This window comes from Syngnathus scovelli, chromosome 6 (genome assembly GCF_024217435.2).
Source record: "Syngnathus scovelli strain Florida chromosome 6, RoL_Ssco_1.2, whole genome shotgun sequence".
Taxonomy (NCBI): domain Eukaryota; kingdom Metazoa; phylum Chordata; class Actinopteri; order Syngnathiformes; family Syngnathidae; genus Syngnathus; species Syngnathus scovelli.
Genome location: NC_090852.1, coordinates 12,838,500 through 12,858,746, shown reverse-complemented (window position 1 = coordinate 12,858,746; position 20,247 = coordinate 12,838,500). Strand labels below are relative to the sequence as shown.

Below are 20,247 nucleotides of genomic sequence, written 5' to 3'. Positions count from 1 at the left end.
AAAGAAAAGCGTTAGATGATGATGCTGCCAAGTGCGCAGAGCTCACAAATATGTTTTCAAGAAGACGGATTGAAGAGGATAATGTAGAGAGCCAGGGCCACGGACACAGGCTAATTAGTATGCTAATATCAGGCTTAGATGCTCTGAATAAGATATGTGCTTCTTAAACTATTCATCTTGCATTTTAGAAGATAAATATACTGCATATTGTTTTATTAATGGGAAACAATATTCACAATGCAACATAAAGTATACGTTACATGCTACAGTAGCCTACTAACCATCTGACTTGTGTTTTGTATAAAAAAACTGTGCAATTAAATCAAATTAAGAATGTACTCATGAATGGTTTAGAAACTAAAGTTGCCAACCTAGTTACTCATTAATTGCATGCTCTTTGTTGTATCTGAGCAGCAGCAAAGCTGCAGATACTAGTGCATTCCTTAGGCACGCATTTATGCTGTAACTAAAAGAAATAGATACAATTCTAATTTGTATGTGTTGTAGTATACTGATTTTCTTTTTTAATTTGATATATTTCCTTGATTTCATAATTAAAATTGCCAAACCTGACCCCAAATTGTGCAATCTCGCACAAAAAGATGAAAGAGCACAGTGGAAGATCACCATCTATTGGTAAAATGACTTTACTATACCACATGTACTTACTACCTCCACAACTCCAATACAGTATCATGTTTTCAGACATTGTCAGGCTGAGGTATTCTTTTTTTTTTTTTTTATATATTCTTTAGGTATTTAATATAAATTACATACATCAGGTATATAGGTAACACCTAAATGTTTTATTGTCTGAACAAAAGAATCTGTTTATATTATATATAATTACATACGTCGTTATGTTGATTGCCTAAACGGGGAGATATAGCGCACAATGAAAGAGATACAATTCTGCCTCTACTGTGGCAATGTCTACCTTTAAGGGGGTGTAGGTTAGTACTGAGCTTGATTTTGGTGCCGTTCTTATTCTGGATTATTTGACTTTATGAGACAAAAGGCTGGTTTATCTGTTTGTAGTATTGTACACAAATAGTGGGGAATTAATACAAAACTCCCAGACAGCTTCACAGCTTTTTGGACAGAAAGACTTCAAGACTGTATCGGAGGCAACACAGTTCCCCAGTTTTCAATTAGTGTGCCAGCGACAACAGCGTCGGTGGTAAAATCATTCATTCTCACTGATCAAGGAAGGCCTCGTGTAATCTCTCTATAGACAGATATTTGAAATGCAGAGGAAAATGAATATGTTTACAGGAAAGCAGCAAAGTTATACTATGTTCTGAGGGAAACTTAATCTACAAGTATAGCCTACCCTTTTCATACTGCACTTAGCATGGCAGAGCGCACCACTGATGAACCCTTTAATTCGGGGTTCCTCAACCACCGGGCCGCGGACCGGTAACGGTCCGTGGGCCACTTGGTACAGGGCCGCCAAGCCCCATTGAAAAAAAAAATAATTTTATCGACGATCAGTTAATACAGGTCAAGACGCTCGTCCAGGTCATGTGACATGTTTCATCGTATTTATATATTTATTATAAATGTATTATTTATTTATATAAAGGCCGGTCCGTGAAAATATTTCTGACGCTTAACTGGTCCGTGGCGCAAAAAAGGTTGGGGACCACTTCTTTAATTGATGCGCGAGCTTGAAAACGGAACGCTGTGTCGCATCGCAGTGTGACACACAAGCGTGGCATTTGCCAAAACGTTTAGCCCGGGGAGCGGCGTTGCTGGGATGTCAGATGGCCAATAGGATTGGGCTTGGCAAAGTGATTTCAGAGTGCAGGAAAAGCATGCATTCTACTGACTGGTAAGCCGTTAAGCAACCCTTAGCATCCACACCCTGAAAAACAAGTGCAGTGTGAAAAGGCCTTAAGACAATAAACATTTTAAATTTGACCTTGAATGAGATAAAGTATTAAACAAGTAAGATCAAATCGAACTTGATTGCTTGTTCTTTTGTTGACAGATCTCCATTTAAAGTATGTGAGCGTTATAACAATCAACGTTTCAAACGCGAACAAAATATTTCAGTGTAGGGCTAAATTCAAATTGCTAATTTAGATAGATAGATAGATAGATAGATAGATAGATAGATAGATAGATAGATAGATAGATAGATAGATAGATAGATAGATAGATAGATAGATAGATAGATAGATAGCGTAATTTCCGGACTATAAGCCGCGACTTTTTTCCAAAATTTTGAACCCTGCGGCTTATAGTCAGGTGCATCTTATGTAAGATTTTTTTTGTGATTTTTGTGATGATTTGATCACTTTTATACACTCGTAAAAAGGCTGTGGACCACTGTCGTGCGGTATCTTGAAGAAAAAAACAACAAAAATACTATTTTGAAACACTACTATGGCTGCTGCTTATTCTGGCTGTGTTGCTTGTGGCCGTTATGAGCTTTAGTAGGAATGCACGCTAGGTAACCTGCGTCAAAGGGCTCTAAACCCTGTCTCTTACTCTGCTATGTGACTAAGAGATTACACAAAGCAGTGGCACTGTTTGGACCATCTGCATTGTATTAAAACCCAATCAATCAGCATTTAAATTCAATTCTTCTGACATTTTGCTCACCAAAAACAAGTTGTAATGAATGTGAACTTTTAATGCATTTTATTCAGAACGTTACTTTGAACCCTGAGGCTTAAATGGCGGCGCAGCGTATTTATGGATTTTTACGGCTTTCTGTGTACTGTGTTTCTTTGTAAAAAACTCATGTGCACGTGCGGCTTATAGTCCGGTGCAGCTTATGTAAGAAAAAAAACAAAAATATCCCTGAATTTTAGCTGGTGCGGCTTATAGTCCGGTGCGGCTTATAGTCCGGAAATTACGGTAGATAGATAGATAGATCAAGAGATCGGTCGATCTGATTCTGATATTACCTCACCACACGATTGCACAACAAACACTAGGTGGTTACTAGTTTGTGACACATGCCCACGAATTGGGTCTCGTAGTATCACTGGTGCAGTTTAGGAGTTTACTCATAAGGTTTATTTGTGTACTGTGTTATTTGTGGCACTATTAACAAGACACAGTCAATCTACTTGTATGTCTTACTCGTACGGTTAAAGTGCATAGTAGGACATGGAACTTAAGGTGGACGTTGATTATCAAAAATATGCTCAAACAGCTGTGCATAAATGAGTGCTGGTGCTTCGTGATAAGGCTGAAACGAGGCCAGGGAGATGTTAACAGCCATCTGCTTGCTTGGAGAGCAAATACAATTAGCAATGCTAAGTATGTGTATAGAATATAGAAAAGACAGAGTGGTCTTTGCAAACACCAACACCATTTTATTCCAGCCTGAAACTGATCTCTGATATATTCCACTGAGTTAAATAGAAAAGGTAATAATATATAAAAATAATACAAGATTTCATTTGAACTTAATCAGTGTAATCTGATGACGTCAATGTACGGGGGACCATGAAAAATAAAATGAATAATAACAAAATGGTTGTGATCCAACGAGAATAAAGTTTTACTTTTAATAGTTTTAATGTGTAGTGCTTCAGGATAGCCTAGAGGTTAGTATGCCTGCCATACTGTTCTGAGGTTTGGGGTTCGAATGTCAGCTCAGGAATGGGAATGCAATGGATGAGTGGATTCCAATAACTTGGTATTTTTTCTTGCATTTTTACCCTTTTTTTTTTCTTCACAATGGCCTTGATAGTCCTATTACGGCTGTTATACAAGGAAATTGAAGGAAAAATAACTTGTAAAGTTTGCTTACAAGGAGTCCTCACCTTAACTGAGATGTTCTGGGAATAAATCAACATTGCTTCAGGCTGGAAAAGAGAACAGAAATATCTTGATAGTAAAGCACTTTAATCGGCAACAAACATGGAGAAAACTTTCTGGCTTTCTCACTGTAAGGACCTGAGCCTTTGTTCCGAGTGGCTGTTCTGTTCTGTTTAAATGGCAGAAACCGCCTTGGGAGGGACCACAACGGAAGCGTGTCAGGGAATGCTGTAAAGCGCTGCCCGACAAACATTTTCTATACCACACTTCAAATTGTATAAATACAATAAAATACTGCGTTGTTAAGTGAAAGAAAGCAAAATGTATCAGTACTTAAAATTCTGTGACAATAAATAAATAAAAAATATTTTGCTATGGCGCCATAATGTCTCATTGCAAAAAAAACCCCAAAAAGCTCAAGCAGGGGTGTCAAACTTTTTTATACTACTCAAATTTAATTACAATTAATATTAATATTATATCCACTAGCCCGAAGATGAACTGCTTGATCTGTTTGTTTACAGGCAATTCTAGCGCATGTTCTGTGTAAGGGCCTTTATCATCATCATTAGCTTGTTTAAGAAAACTTGTGACAAACTTTCACAGGCCACAAAAAATGATATGTAGGGCCAGATCTGGTCTGCAGGAGTTTGACACCTGTGAGCTAACTGCCTAATCTACTTTACCATTATATAAATAGGGGATTTCAGAATTAAGCAAGTGACACATTAACAAATACACAATTATTAAAAAAAGGTGGGCAGAATAGGTAAGACATTTGGTGGGACAAGTAGGCCTCCGTTTTGTTTTCCTCCCCAAAGTACAAATGAGTGTTTTAGTGTTGGGGTCTGAAACTGTTACAGGGATCCTCGTTTCCAGACAAAGGATGTTTTCGAAGGTACAAACAAATCAGTGTGAAGTTGAGAATAATTGTCAATTTTGGCTATGTGAAGCCCTTTGAGACTGTGATTTAGGGCTATACAAAAACTTGACAAGTGGTGAAAGAATACATCTCGCGACAAGGCTCTAGCAGTTCCTTGTTGATTTCATATCCGTGTTCCGGTTTTTCTTTTTCCAGTTTTAAATTTTCTTATTTAATAACCGCCAATTGTGGTTCAAATTATCACTTAATTACATGAGAAATGTTTCATATCAAACATTAGTTTCACATTAGTTAAAAGTTTTACTTTCCCTTTTTCACTGTAAAAATGAAATTCACGATCAAGAAAAAGGCATTTTGTGGAATATGCTAGAAAAATTGAGGGTGCATTTCCGAGGAAATTCAAACGCGCGTCGCAAGCGGTGCACGTTTTTGGTTCCCAAATCTCAATTTCAATAAGTTGTTGTGATATGCAACGTGGGGGGAAGCCCAGAGACGAGTTATGCAAGCAGAGTGAGAGCCCTGAATTTATTCAAATATTCATATTTCAATTGCTTTAAATTTTTAGGAACACTACAACAAACTACATGTTCTGACAAATTCTGAGGAATTCCATTGTAAACCGAGGACCCCTGTATCTTGGGATGGGGTTGTCTAGATGACACTCTGCGTCTTGATGAAAGCTGTCCTTTCGCTGTGACCGTCAATTTCTTCGCTGTCTGATTCAGACTCGTAGGCGGTCATGTCCTCATCCCCCCACACAGTGGGGATTCCCTTGTAGCATATGCGAGCCTTCCTCTTCTGTCCTCGGCCCGGGCCGAAACCAAAGCCCACATGTCTATCGGGCAGTTTGGTCCTCCGGCCAGAAGAGACTCCACGCGAGCGCAGTTGCAGTATGAGAAACACTCCGGCAAAGGCCGTCAAGATAAAGGCACAGCTGAGGATCGCCACAACGACGGGAAAGTGAGAAGACGAGCGAGGATCAGGTGGGGCCACCCCGCCGACGCTTTTATCATCATCATCTAATTTTGGATCCTCTCCTCCGGGCTCCCCTCCGGCAAGAGGAGATTTGCGCTGCACCTGGTTCTGGTGCAGGCAGGAGGTGAGGACCAGGCGACTGTGAGGAGGGCAGGACAGACAGTCCGTGGGCCCCGTGGCAGAGCAGCTGAGACAGGCGGGATGACAGGGCAGGCAGGCTTGTACTGAAGACAAGTCGACCCAGTTCTCGAGAGAGAGATTGAGGAGCTGCGGCCCTGACGTGAAACCAGGAGGGCACAACTTAACGCAGCCTTGGAGGAAGAGTGAGAAGCCTGGGCTGCATTCTGTGGCAGGAGCAAGACAAAAACATGAACATTTTTTTTGCACGTGTAAATCTAAAATCAGGCCCTCGTCTAAATTTGGGCTGATTACTTCCTGTCTGCTGTCAGTTGCTCGTTTGCAATTTAAACTGACACAAGCTATATTTCCTTGTGGGCTTTAATGGAGCAAGTACGCTTTGCAAACATGTATTGTCATCAGAAAAAAGCAATATCCACTTCAGCGTTTCATAATGAAGTGCAATTTTACTTTGCTCAAGACTTTTCTTGGTATGTGACCCATATAAGTTGTTGTGAAGACAACCGATGACTCACCGATGCAGATCTGCTGGGCATCGAACGTCTTGCAGCTGTTGTTGGAGGGCCGAGGGAAGTCCGACGACAACGGGCTGACCCCACTGGACCCTGTGCCCCACAGAGTGAGCGTGAATTGACTCAGCACTCCTGAAAGAGATGGACGGACCAACACGAAGTAAAGTTTAAAATTTCTAAAAGAGAAAGTCGTGGTGTTATTAATATGATGACAATATTGCTGCGATACATGGAAATGCATTGAGAACACTGACTGCTATTTTTAGACAATTCTGAAAAGGAATACCACATTTGATAAAATTTTTTTCATGTTTTGACTTGTGGATGTGGATTTGAGTGTGCGAATATAAAAGCGTTCATAAGATTTTGGAGCTTGACTCGGCCATTATCCTATGCCATTATTCTGAACATAACAATATCTACTGTCAGCTGTTCCGGGCCAGAAAAATCACATTGCTGTCACGCCCAGCTGCTCTGAGAAAACGATATAGGGGCTGTTCAGGCTATAGTAACAGTGCCAAATGGATATTTGTGTGAATCAGTTCATTTAAAACGACTGAGCCACATGAAGGATCATTTCACACGCCGGGGTGGAGTATTCCCAGTGTTGATGAATGATGTGTAAATAAACAAGGCAGCATGCTAATGGGCGCTCTCTTAGTCAGTGCCATTTTTGAATAAAATACACTGTGAAATGTGTGATGAGGACACATGGGAGGACGTAAATATATGTTGCGAGTTACGTGACCACAACACCAAAGACGGCGCAGACAGAGCAGATGCTCTGAGCATGCAAAGCAAAGACTCAGGTTGTAAAATAATCAGTGAATATTCTTCTTATTATTCCCTTTTTTTTAAAACTAAAAAGGTTCACGTAGCTGATGAGGACTTCGCTAAAGGGTGATAAGACTTGTCGGGAAGACAAGTGCCAAAATTGGCCAATTTTCAATTTGACATTTGCATGTGCATTCTTTGTGAGAAAGCAGTGGCACAATAACACAAATGTTATCTATCACACTTTTCAATTTCTCAGTGCCTTAATTCCTTATTACTTGCTTTTGTAGTTTCCTAGAACTGAAGGAGGACGAAAAGGTTGGGCAGTACTGTGGACAATTTGCCCTTCAGCAGACAATATACCAATTAGGAAAATAACAATATGTTGGCATATTATAAAACCACCGTGCTTGTCATTGCCCGACACCAAAAGCAGGGCACAATCTTAATTCTTACATATGAAAACGAGAACCGGGGAGTGACACAAATGACAAAATAAATGGAAAACCTGACCACGGAGAAAGACGAGAGCAATTTTCAATGAGGCTGGAAAAATAATGTTTTCCATCTTGTGCGGCAGCAAAGGTCAGTCAGCAAAGATGTTTCAGTCAATACAGATGAGAGATAAAGGCTTACTGTCACGGATCGGACGGAGCAGGGAGACCAAATGCTGCTTGGACCAGGGCTTATTCAGCAAAACAAACTAATAGACTCGGCAAACTGACATAACTTAACAAAATAACAAAAGGACTAACCGACAGGGATGCTAAACAAAGGACGTGAAGACATTAAGACAACAGGAACCAAACGACGTCAAGACAACCACAACACATACAATGATCCGAAGGGCTATGACGGGCAGACAGGACTTATATACACGACAGGTAACGAGAGGAAGGTGAGAATAATCAAACTAATCATGGGCACACAGGAGGGGAGGGGCGAGCACACAAGACAGAGACACATAGTAACACGGCTGGGGACGAGACGTGACACTTACCATGTCTTTTTACTCTTAATTCTAGTGAGAGACTTTTACTGTAGCATATCTGCCTACTTCAAGGATTGACATTAGTTATTCAGTTAGTTAACTACCAGGATTATGCCAAAAATGTGATAAACTTTTATATATAGGCGTGCTGACCAATAGCCCATTTAGTTTTGCTGTAAATCCAAATGATTGTTTTATATTTGCTCCTTTGGCCATTTGCATCATGGTGGAAACAATTCCCTTCACACCAAAAATTAAAGAAATGGTACGATCCCTCCAAATACAACATACTGTGTATTTGGATAATTATGCAAAAGTTTTGGCACTTCTGTTAATGAAAGAATGCCTCACAATGGTCACGGAAATTGAATGTAACAAAAGTTCCCAAAAATTATATTAGAATCAACCAATGAAAATCAGTCACTGCTTTTGAATTGTGGTTCATCAGATTTTTAATTTTTATTATTATTAAATTCCAGGGTTACTTTTTTTTATTAATTTATATCCGCCTCCATCTTGGTCATCTTCTATAAAGTCCCCTTTGGCTCAAACGATGGATGTTACAATCTGACGCTAATGTACCTTGACCTTGGGGGTGACCTTCAATTTCTTTGGCTGTTGCTCTAGGCTCTTTGGTTGCCGTTTGTATTATCCGTCACTTCAATTTCTCCTTCATTTTCCTCCTGCGGCCAGGTTGAGGGAGGTTGGCTACGGTCCCGTTGATCTTGAATTTCTGAATAATACTTGCAACATAGGAACATCAAGCTGCTCGGAGATTGTCCTATTAGAAATTTTAACATGCTTGTCCTTAATTTTCCTTTTAATGCCCTGAAACAACAGCAGTAATGCTAATTAGGAAACGCACTTTGGTTAAAAATATATCATCACCTTGTTTTTCTAAAATCTGCTGAACCACAATTTTAACTGGCTGATTTTATTTAATTTTCAAAAATGTATTATTACTTTCATCAGATTCAAGTTACCAACAATTTTGTTTATGTTTGAGTCGACCTTGCTGTTTATTCTAATTTATTTTGTGTTTCATTGAAAAGATTTAATAGCTGCTAGAAGGAGAGTTTTTCTTGTCTGTTGAATCTGTGTGTGGGTTCATATTGTGCATCCAATGCCGTGTATTTGACTTGTTGTCAGAGAACACTGCAGCTATAATTGGAAAAAAATCAATACAGTGTTTTAGAATATTATTTCTCCACTTTTGTTAACGGTTCAACCTTGCCGGACATCAGTGATCTACAGAGTACCGTTGTGAAATAGATTATCCAATCATCCATTTTTTATTTAATTTTTTTGTATTCAGGGTCACACATGAGTTGACTTCGGATGGGGTGAGAGCCAGGACACTTTCTGAAAAAGTCACCTGAAGGACATATGTATAAACAAAATTAACATTCTCATTTAATCGTCCGATAATGTTACCATGAATTTAATGCAATGTGAGAGCTGGCTAGAGTAGCTGAAGAAAAGCCATGTAAACCTGGGGAGAATATGCTAACGCCAGTCCAGCTCCACTGTACCAGTATTGTAGTTCAAATAAAAATAAAATAAAATACAGCGGCTCGGTGGGGCACTGTGTAGCACGTCCGCATCACAGTTAGGAGGGTGCACGTTCGATTCCACCTCCGGCCCTCCCTGTGTGGAGTTTGCATGTTCTCCCCGGGCCCGCGTGGGTTTTCTCCGGGCACTCCAGTTTCCTCCCACATCCCAAAGACATGCTTGGTCGGCCGATTGAAGACTCCAAATTGTCCCGAGGTGTGAGTGCGAGTGCGAATGGTTGTTTGTCTCTGTGTGCCCTGCGATTGGCTGGCAACCGGTTCAGGGTGTCCCCCGCCTACTGCCCGATGACGGCTGGGATAGGCTCCAGCACACCCGCGACCCCCGTGGGGACTAAGTGGTTCAGAAAATGGATGGATGGATAAATAAATACAAAAAAATGGTCTTGGGTATGGGTGTTTGATGTGATGAAAGTGATAAATAATGGAAGCCAAATTCGGTTACCATAGTCTCGGCTATTAGCAGCAACATTTTCTATTTCCAAGGTCCATTCCCCTTGAGGATCCTCATCCCACGAGTGGGTGGTCATAAAGGCCCAGTCATTGAATCCCTCAGTGGAGAAGTCATTTGGCCTGCAAGAATAGGGACAGTATTTCTTTTCTCTGTATCGAAATGAAAAATGTGTTTTAGAAAGTGTTATAGAGAGCAACTCAATAGTACTGAATGGAAATAAAGCAAATCCTGCATGTTTATATGCCTTCATTAACATTATGTCCAATGGAACGTTTCACATTTTGTAGGTAACTTTCCAAAAGGTGATTTACAACAGAAAATGTCTAAATAATTACTATTAGATTAAATTTATTTTAACAGATTCTCACAATTCTAGGTTTGTACACCTCACATGTGAAATTCAGAGTGAAAAAAAAGTATGCTGAGTGTTTCCTTGTGTACCTGGGAAACAAGAGGGTAGAGCGTGTGCCCAGTGGACTGATGAGATGAATAGCCAGCTTGCCTCTCTGGTTGTGGAGGAGAGTAAGACGAGCCTGAACGTGCTCCAGAGAGCTGACATAGTCTGGCCGTCCCCAGCAGGCATCCACGCTTTTACTGAACATCAGCCTGCTCCCGATGTCTCTGCAGATTTGACAAGACAGCTTAATGGTACGTGTCTACACAAATAAATGTGCCACTCCTGAGGGGAAATATGGTGACTGATGTGTCCAACACTCACCTTGGTTCTGTGAGCATTGTGTGAACACACTGGTGCTGTGGCCCCACTCTGGTCCAGTTTTGTGCTAAAGCCACCATTGCGCCAGCATCCAGGAGCCCATAACCATATGAGTGACTCACTGTGGGGGGGGACGGGGCGTTGTTAGTACACATTAGCATTATTTTCTAGTAAGGGAGACACAAATTGCAAATCAGCCTTTTAATCACTCATTGCAAATTACCAAAGAAATTACAATGTACTGAAGACCTACAGCATATGTGACCTAATAAATTATTTTACAACAGCTGTATTGTGAGATTATTGCGGTTAGTAGAAAAGATATTCACAAACCTATCAAGTCCACATTTGAGCTTTTTGTGACTCTACAGTTAAAATTCTTAACTACTCAGCCAGTCATCATCCCCGGCAAACAGTGTAAGCAATATAAAGACTGTAAAACATCTCTATACAGCTCAGTGGAAATGCCACATTTTTGTGGTCTGATAAAATGAGACTGGCATAAATCACTTCAGGGTGGCACGGTGGTTGACTGGTTAGCACGTCCGCCTCACAGAGCAGAGGTTGTGGTTTCGATTTTGAATCCGACTTTCCTGTGTGGAGTTTGCATGTTCTCCACGTGCCGGTGTGGATTTCCTCTGGGTACTCCTGTTTCCTCCCATATTTCAAAAACATGTATGGTAGGCCGATTGACCACTCTAAATTGCCCATAGGTGAGAGTATGAGTGCCAACGGTTGTTTATGTGTGCCCTGCAGTTGACTGCTGACCAATTCAGGGTGTCCCCCGCCTACTGCCCGATGACTGCTGGAATAGGCTCCAGCATGCACGCTACTCTTGTGCGAAAAAGTGCTTCAGAAAATGGATGGGTGGATAAATCACTCAAAGGTTTTTCAACCATCAATGTGACCTAAGATTTGTTCTGTTTTGAGAGGAGAAACACAAATAAACGGAGCTAACAGTGTTATTTCCACCCCTCAAAAAGATTTATTTTCCTTTTCCTTTTAAATTGACTCATACAGTTTAAGGTCACATAAATGCTAGAAAAAATATTTATCTTGGAAAAATCTTCCATTTGAACTACATCATATTTTTTTATAGTGATAGAGCACAATAATGACTACTGTAAGAGATTAACTTGGCAAACAGGGACCTGCTCCTACTCACTGTTTTACCATTTCTCCCTGTCTTTTCCTGTCCTCTACCTCAGTTAAACTTTTCCTTGCAATCAGAACTAAAAAAGAAAAACCCAAGGCTATAGAATAGTTGCCTAATACTGTGGCATAATACACCAAGATGTGTCATCATTATAACAGACAATAGCAAAGTTAATAAAATGCTTATGAATGCTACTGACGATGTTGGTTGTCACTTTATAAAGGTCAGTCCATTTATTACATGGATCGCCTCACTGACAGACCTGCCACATTCAGTACGGCGAACACACAGAGCATACGCGTATATCCAACATTTTGGTGATGTGTAAAATCAGAAAAGGATGGTTTTGAAACAAAATCATCAGTACTACCTCTGCGTCCAACTCCATTGGTCCTCCAGTCTCCTGCGTTGAGACGTTTGGGTCGGGCTGTTCTCACCACCAGGTGCTGCATGTCCCTCCAGGTCAGGTTCATACTGCCGAAATGTGGGAAAGGGACCATTTAATCTTCATGTCACTTAACAGTAGAAGGAATAATTTAGTTCCCGTCATATATTATGAGCTGTCAGACTGGGCTGACCTCTAACTATACAGCAAAAGGAAGGAAGCAGTGGAATGTGAAAAACATTTAGCCGTCTGTAGCCCTTGCTGAAATATAATTCAGAACGTCAAAATGGAGAGGCAGAATGTTTTTCGAATACGAAAAAGACCAAGGATCATTTCAGTTAACCATGACAACTATCCTGTTTCACACTATGGTTTTAACACTGGTATAAAACACTGGCCTTAAAGTTCAGTGAACGCAGTAAAACAGGAACGCGTCGAGACATCTTTGTAATGACCGTTACTGAGGTGTATGATTCTGTAGAAAGGATACTTAATGTTATGTATATAGAATACCAAGAAGTTGAATGAAAAAGCCCAACACAACAGCAGCGTCAGTGTCAGCTATACTGTAGAATGGGGATGTGTTTTTAATAGACACGACTCCCCATTATTTCAGTGACACTTAACAAGTAGTGGCAAGGGTGACGGATGGAGAAATGAAACAGCAGAAAGATAAAACATCCTTTTGAATGAATCTATCTGACAGGGAGGGCAAATTCATAGATGAGATTATAGTGTGATAAACTGAAACATTGTTACAGATGACAGTCTGTCAGGAGATCAGAGTTTGAAAAATGTCTTTTTGTAAAGCACTGACAAATACAAATCACAGGCATGGCCTTTGAACCCAGCTCCCACAAACATCTTTGATATGATATTACTCATGAAAGGGAAAAAACGCTGAATGTGATCTTTGACTATCTGCCCTTTTGGTCAGACATACTTTGACATAATTGTATAGAACATAAATTGATTTTAGCTTGAATAAGATCAATGATTTGTAGAAGCCTCAAAACGAAAACGCACCAAGTTGAATCTCAAATTCAACTGACAGCACTCAAATGTACAAATGTAACATTTATTGGAAGAGTGGGGTTCTTCATTGTTAATCGGAGTAATTGAATAATGAATGAATTGGATAATGTTTTGTATTTTTTGCCCTGACAAGAAATCTCAAAGTATCACACACAGATACTTACTTTCTTCACATCTTTACTTAACTAGCCCTGTGGGGTTTTTCAGGGTTTCAAATAAAATGCTGCCTGCTAATTGCTAAAATGGGAATTACAAGCATTATGAAGATAAGCAAACTAAATATGCCAAGATAAGACAAAAGGTAAACCTATCATGGAACACATTAGAATTGCTGAATTTGGAAACCTGGATGAGAAATAACGTGACACACTTTCTAGTTTAAGACGTCACAATCAGCTGTAAGATATTCTCATGTCTTTTGGGGATAAAGTCACTAATTTGTCTGGCTAATAAAGTGATTATAAAAAGATCCATTTGCTGGGTGAACAAGTGGGTTGGGTTTTAGGCGGACTGTGTGCACACAAATAGTCACATTAACCTCTGAGCCTACAGTGATGCATACAAAATAAGGTTAAAGAACATCTGATGGGCCATAAGGCTGGCCCTGTGGTGGCAGAAGGGTGATTCAACTTACTTGGCCTCCAGTGCCAGAGCAATGATTCCAGCAGCTAGTGGTGCTGAAGCTGACGTTCCTGTGTGTGAATCGGTGCACTTTTGCCTCAGGTCTGTTGTCACCTTGGAGACAGACATGGAAATTGAGAGATACGTTCAATTTTACACATCAACTATTCCACTTATGTGTGCTGGAAAGTCACAGTGAAAGAGGTTGAGTGTTAGTCATTGAGGGCCCGGCAACCAAAAGACCCTTTAATGAGCAATTGGTAACAGGAAAGAAAATGGAAGCGTCAGCTTGTTTTTCAGTCTCATGTGTCTAGTAATGGAACCATACAACTAGAAACCCCAATGGCAATGTTTACTTGAGAACAATGTAGTCTCTGCATTTTTGCAGTTTTGGACATTCAATTCAGACAATCCCCATGCACGTATCGGGACCAAAATATGCCGAAAGACAATCTTATTTTAGTCTGGTGTTTGCAGGCGCGTTCCCGTTGAAGATGATAATTTGCTTTCAATTGTCTTATCTGGGAAAATAAAGGTTAAATGAATAACAAATGTCATTGGCACATCATACATAATTAATCATTCCCGTGCTTCACACAAAGCTGGTTGTTCTGTTTCCAACCGCAAATACATTTAATACATATACTGTACACTACCAGTCAAAAGCTTGGACACAATTTCTCATATTATTGAATATAAAACTGTTTCCAAATCTTTGACTGGTAATGTATTTGGTTTCAGAATTTAAAATATATGTATGACTAACGTGTTTCCACTGGTCACAGTCAGTTCACACATCATTGGTGAAGCGTTATCACAAAGTCACGCACAAACAAAAGTCAGTATGCGATTCAAATCAATAGTAGTAACTTATTTGGACAAAGATGTGCAGGGTGAAGATGTTCACATCTTCTGTTTGTAAAAGGTTCGGCTATTCGGTTTTACAAAAGCAGCGACAGCGTTTTCAAAGACGTCCACTTGTTTTTACTAACCGAAAAGTTTAAAATAGGGGCAAAAAACCTTGTTGAAGGCTTATTCCATTGTCAAATTATACATTATATGATTTTACCCAAAATTACGAATTAATGTAGTATAGATGGCTTAAGAAAGTTGAGCAGTAGCTCTTGATCCATAGGATATTTTAACAAGCATGTCACAGACATCTTAAGACACCCAGGAACTGTTTCAAATGGCGAATATCTCTCCTACTAAAAAAAATACTATATATATATATATGTATATATATATATATATATCAAACTATACTATAAACTATATAAATCAAACATATTTTCTATCCATGCATCTATTCTCCCTACCGCTTATCCTCACTCGAGTCATGTTTTCTAACCATCTGTCAATATTCACAGCTACATTTCTGTTCATCCTGGGTGTGAAAGATATTACATACTGAGATACAAGAAGGGATGTCAGTTAAAATAAATTGCTAAAGATACTCTTATCGCCATTTTTGAAGAGTAAAAATGTGTTCTGGCAAAGAAAAAGCCAATGCTACCAATGCAAAAAGAAACAAAGGAGGACACCTATACATTTGTTTTGGCCCGCCTGCAGCATGCATCCTTAGAGAGGATTGATAGTTATCTGTTCCTTGTCCCCGAGGCAAGCGTTTTTGACAAGTCGCGCCAAGGAGGCATGTTGCTATTTCTCAGTCATTGTCAGCTCCTATCCTAACAACAGAGAGATTCCCTTATGCGTGTCAATGTTAGACAAGGTTTGATTTTGAATATGTAAGCTTACATTTTGTCTTGAAACACAATACATCATTTTGACATTTGGACAGTTTCCTTTCGAGCACAAAAGCCCAGATTTTCCACGAGTGTATACTGTGTATTTGCGTCCACCTACTATCTGTTTTTCCCCAGGGTCTCCGGAGCTGAAGGTGGTGGCGAGGGTAGACGAACAAGGCTCGCTGTACCATGGCACATTTCCAGATTGTGTGGTGCTGCTGATGGACAATGTGTAGATGCTGTTAGTGTAGCCGTCACAGTTGCAGTTGTCTTGCTCTCTGCCGCCGTTTCCAGAAGCCCACACAAAAATGGAGCCCAGTCCACCACGTCCCTGAGGTAAAGAAAGAATGAACACATTATTCCAAATGACCGCACAACAGTAATTATGTGAGACATCGAGAGAGCCGATTATGCCCCACTGCTCAAATGCCTTGTTAGTTACATGTTGTCTTTGGAAAGTGAGCTGTACAACCATTAGTCTTTTCATGTGAGGCACTGTGTTAAAACAGAAGATAAAAGGGAAGAAAAGATATCAAACGGAATATTTAGAGGCCAGATGAACGCCAAAGCGATAGGTGCCGATGAGACTGTTTTGCTCCAATTTCCTAAAGCACTAACGGTATATCACCCATTCAATCTGATTAAGTGTTGCACTTTACAAGCAGCCTAACAATCGTGAGGTGATTTATCTGTCATAATAAGAATATGACCAAAGTAACAAATTATATACGCTGTCAGGTTAAAAAAGACATTTATTTCCACACACACCAAGAATTTGATCATGCATCTTTATCTAAAGGTACTTATAACTGGAATGTCTAGCATTTCAAGAGCTAAATCTTGGTTGCCTTCATGCACTGGTTACTTTTCATTTTTAGAATACATTTTTGGAATGGAGGTGGCACACTGGTTTGCACGTCTGCCTCATGGTTCAAAGGTTGTGGGTTAGATTTCATCTCCGGCCCTCCCTGTGTGGAGTTTCCATGTTCTCCCCGTGCCCGTGTGGGTTTTCCCCGAGAACTCCCACATCCCAAAAATAATGCTTGGTAGGCTGATTGAGCACCCCAAATTGCCCATGGTGAGAGTGTGTGTGTGTGTGAATGGTTGTTCGTTCGTCTTTGTGTACTCTGTGATTGGCTGGCAACCAGTTCCGGGTGTCCCCTGCTTACTGCCCGATGATTGCTGAGATAGGCTCCAGCATGCCCGCGACCCCCGGGGGACAAGCGGTACAGATAATGGAAGGATGACTGAATGGAATTTTTGAAATGTTCCCACCAAAGGCACACAGAGTGATACTGCCCTTTCATACATTGATGGCCTGCTTTTTGCAGCTCGTAATAGCTGCAGGTCTATGGACGAGTTCTGTCCTTCTTGGCCATAATGGAATAAAAGGGAACGGGGGAATCTGCTGTCAGCACTCCACAACTTCAAAGTAGCCTTTGTGAAAATGTCCTTTCGTTTGAGCGATGTTTGTTGGTCTTTTCAAGATCATCTTATCTACTCATTTTAACATGATGCAAATTTACACATGTATGATGGCAATTTACCAGAAAATCCAATTTAAACCCAGCACTAAAGACAGAATTGGCTAATTAGACACACCATTTATATATATACTATACAGTTAAAGTAGAGTGGAAGTCAAAAGGGTTTGATTTACTAAAGGTTTGTGGAGAAAATGCAGGAACAAACTTGAATGCCCACGCAAACAAATGTGGAAGGTGATCTTCGTAGTAGGTGCAACCAGGATTGTGTCTGCCAAATGACCAATATTGCAATACAGTTCATTTCATGCGTTCTGGAAGGAGTATATTCAAATAGACAAATACTATAATGGTGAAATGATTGAATGCCTTTGAATACTGTGTCTGAAAGGCAGGAACTAAACCGGCACACGCAGCGGTGCCAGCATAGCACAGGCAAAATGACAACCGGCAGGGAGAACTTTTCTGCTTGGGCTATTGTTTTTTTAAATGCCAAAAACAACACCAAAAATGTCATGACATATTGTCTATTCAGCAATGTAATTTTGGAGCTTCTAAGGGCTGACCTAAAGCCAGTCTTCGTCAGGAGTCATGCCATATCCTCTGTGACAAAACTCCTTTCAACTTTCATTCTATCTGCTTCTGGGTCATTCAAGTTCTGGTGCTGGCCTCTCTCAGAGCAGTTTTTTGGGTATAGTATGTTTTAAAGGCAATCTTTCAAAATATTGGTGAACACAGGCAATGCACGCACGCACGCATATGAGGGTTAGATATTCACACACGAGTTCAAACAGACAAGAACATGGCTTTTATGGTATGATATATGCAGATATTCACACAAAGCTACCACATGCAGTACAGTTTGGGCCTATTCATGTATGCAATTTTGTTGCATTTTCACTGCAAAAATAGCGGAGGGACCCAAAAAAAAAAAAACTGTTTTGTTCACTACCATATTTGGAACCCTCTTCTTGAAGTATTAATTACATGGATGCATTATGCAGGACGGGCAAGTCATTTTTCAAAGGGGCCGTCTGAGAAAATGGTTGTCGAGGGCAACACCATTCTAACCTCAATTGTGTTCAATATGAATGTAATGTCTTGTAAAGCAGTCAATTGTGTTGTTTTAATAAGATAATACTAACTTAGATATGGAATATAATTAAATAAGCCTTTGTTAAAATATTGCTTCATAAAACATAGTTACAAATGCTTCACAGACACGTACAATGCAAAATTGAGACAGAAAGATCGGAGTAGACAAACATGTAGACAAAGATGCAGTAATGACACTAAGAAAAATTAAACAGAATCAAATAAAACTGAATACAAAAATATGAAGGGAGCTCTGTGCAAAGGCTTTACAACATGAATGAGGCATTGCTTCAAATATTTTAAGGATTCATTAGATCTAACAGATTGTGGGAGATGCCTTCACAGAGCTGGGACTAGGAATGCAAATGTGCGATCAGCTTTTGATATGTGGTGTGCGTGTGCGTGTGCGTGTGCGTGTGTGTGTGTGTGTGTGTGTGTGTGTGTGTGTGTGTGTGTGTGTGTGTGTGTGAGGGATAGATAAAAGGCCAAGATATGTGGAAGAGAGAGGTCGTGTAGTGGAATGATGAACTCAGAGATGCAGTAGCTGGGGGGGAGGTCATGTCGATCAAGAGGATCTAGTAGTTTATTCTGAATCTTATTGGAAACCAATGGTGAGAGGCCAAAACAGGGGTTAGTCTAGGCTTCTGTATTTTGGATTAGCTATAGGCGTTTTACAGACTGAGGCATGCGTAGGAGAGTTTCAGTAATGTAAGAAATTGTACAAAACAACCATTTTCTGGGCAAAACAACCCAACAAATTGGGTTTTGCAAAAAAACAAACCAGAGTTGGGTCAATTGACCCAACTTCCTGGGTTGGTCCAATGTTTAACTCTAAAGGGTGTAAACTTTTTTGACACCTTTAGCAGCAATTTTTTTTTTAAAAAAGCGACGCGCGGCAATATCAACAGCAACCTTAAAACTGCTGGTTTAAAAATTGGACAGACCCAGGAGGTTGTGTCATTTTGACCCAACTTTAGGTTGTATTGCAAAATAAATAAATAAATAAATAAATAAATAAATAAATAAATAAATAAACACTTTGCGTTGCTTTGTACAAAATAATGAGATTTTTGGGGCAAAACATTGAGTAAAATTCTTGCTGGTTCGGTCCAATTTTCAACCCAAATTGGGTTATTTTTAACCCAACAATTTTAAGGGTGTAATGACATGTAATGTTAAGTTGTCTGACCAACCTTGGTGATTCCCTGCTGGAAAGCCTCCTTGGCCAGCTTAGCAGGGCCGTCCAGAGATTTGCCGTCATCTTCTGGGCCCCAGCTGGCACTGTATATGTGAATGTGCTGGGGGTTGAGACCAAGAGAGTGGGCCTCTACCACGTCTGTCACCTCCCCATCCAACATACGGACTCCTGTTAAATGCACACACAGAGCAGCTCACGTTAGGTCAGCAGTTAAATACGGGAGGCAAGAGAACAGCAGAATAAATTGCAGCCTTTGAATGTTTAAAACTAAGGGGAAAAACATGGAAGACAAGCACAGGAAACGTCTCATCAGTGACAACAGGAACAAACAGGTGAGAAGAAAAGGAAAATACAGATTTCTTTTAAAGCTTGTACATGTGATGAACACCCATCTAAAAAATAAGATAAGAGAGCCTGCAACAGAATGGTGTGTCCAGAGGGTAGAACCAAAATGATATATTTAATCACACCTAAGCACACCACTGCCTGGGCGTTTGATGTGAGCAGCCTCAGATCAGTCCCATGGACATTAATGGCAGTGGAGAGGTGTGAAATGAACCACCTTCAAATGAAGTCTATTACTGGGACTACACCCGCGGACCTGAGACAAGACAGACATCCACATTAAGACTTCAATAATCGATTCAGGACAACCCGCTGAGTCTCTCCGGCAGGGCTGCACACAGATTAAGTCGGATCGCTGTAGGAGGAGATTTTGCTTGAATGCCAAATCGC

The 20,247-nt window shown here is 40.2% G+C and overlaps 1 protein-coding gene across 2 annotated transcripts in view; it reads right to left on the bottom strand.

Annotated features, from left to right (window-relative positions):
- Window positions 1–5,174: 5,174 nt before the first annotated feature.
- furinb (furin (paired basic amino acid cleaving enzyme) b) overlaps window positions 5,175–20,247 on the bottom strand; it is a 44,062-nt gene continuing 28,989 nt past the window's right edge. For both annotated transcript variants that reach the window (XM_049722531.2, XM_049722532.2), the window contains 9 exons: window positions 19,508–19,680; window positions 15,854–16,066; window positions 14,001–14,101; window positions 12,317–12,420; window positions 10,794–10,911; window positions 10,517–10,696; window positions 10,067–10,194; window positions 6,292–6,420; window positions 5,175–5,982 (listed from right to left, as the gene is read on the bottom strand). In XM_049722531.2, coding sequence (XP_049578488.1) covers window positions 5,315–5,982; window positions 6,292–6,420; window positions 10,067–10,194; window positions 10,517–10,696; window positions 10,794–10,911; window positions 12,317–12,420; window positions 14,001–14,101; window positions 15,854–16,066; window positions 19,508–19,680 — 1,814 coding nt within the window. In that variant the 3' untranslated portion in view covers window positions 5,175–5,314. The remainder of the gene's footprint in view (window positions 5,983–6,291; window positions 6,421–10,066; window positions 10,195–10,516; window positions 10,697–10,793; window positions 10,912–12,316; window positions 12,421–14,000; window positions 14,102–15,853; window positions 16,067–19,507; window positions 19,681–20,247) is intronic.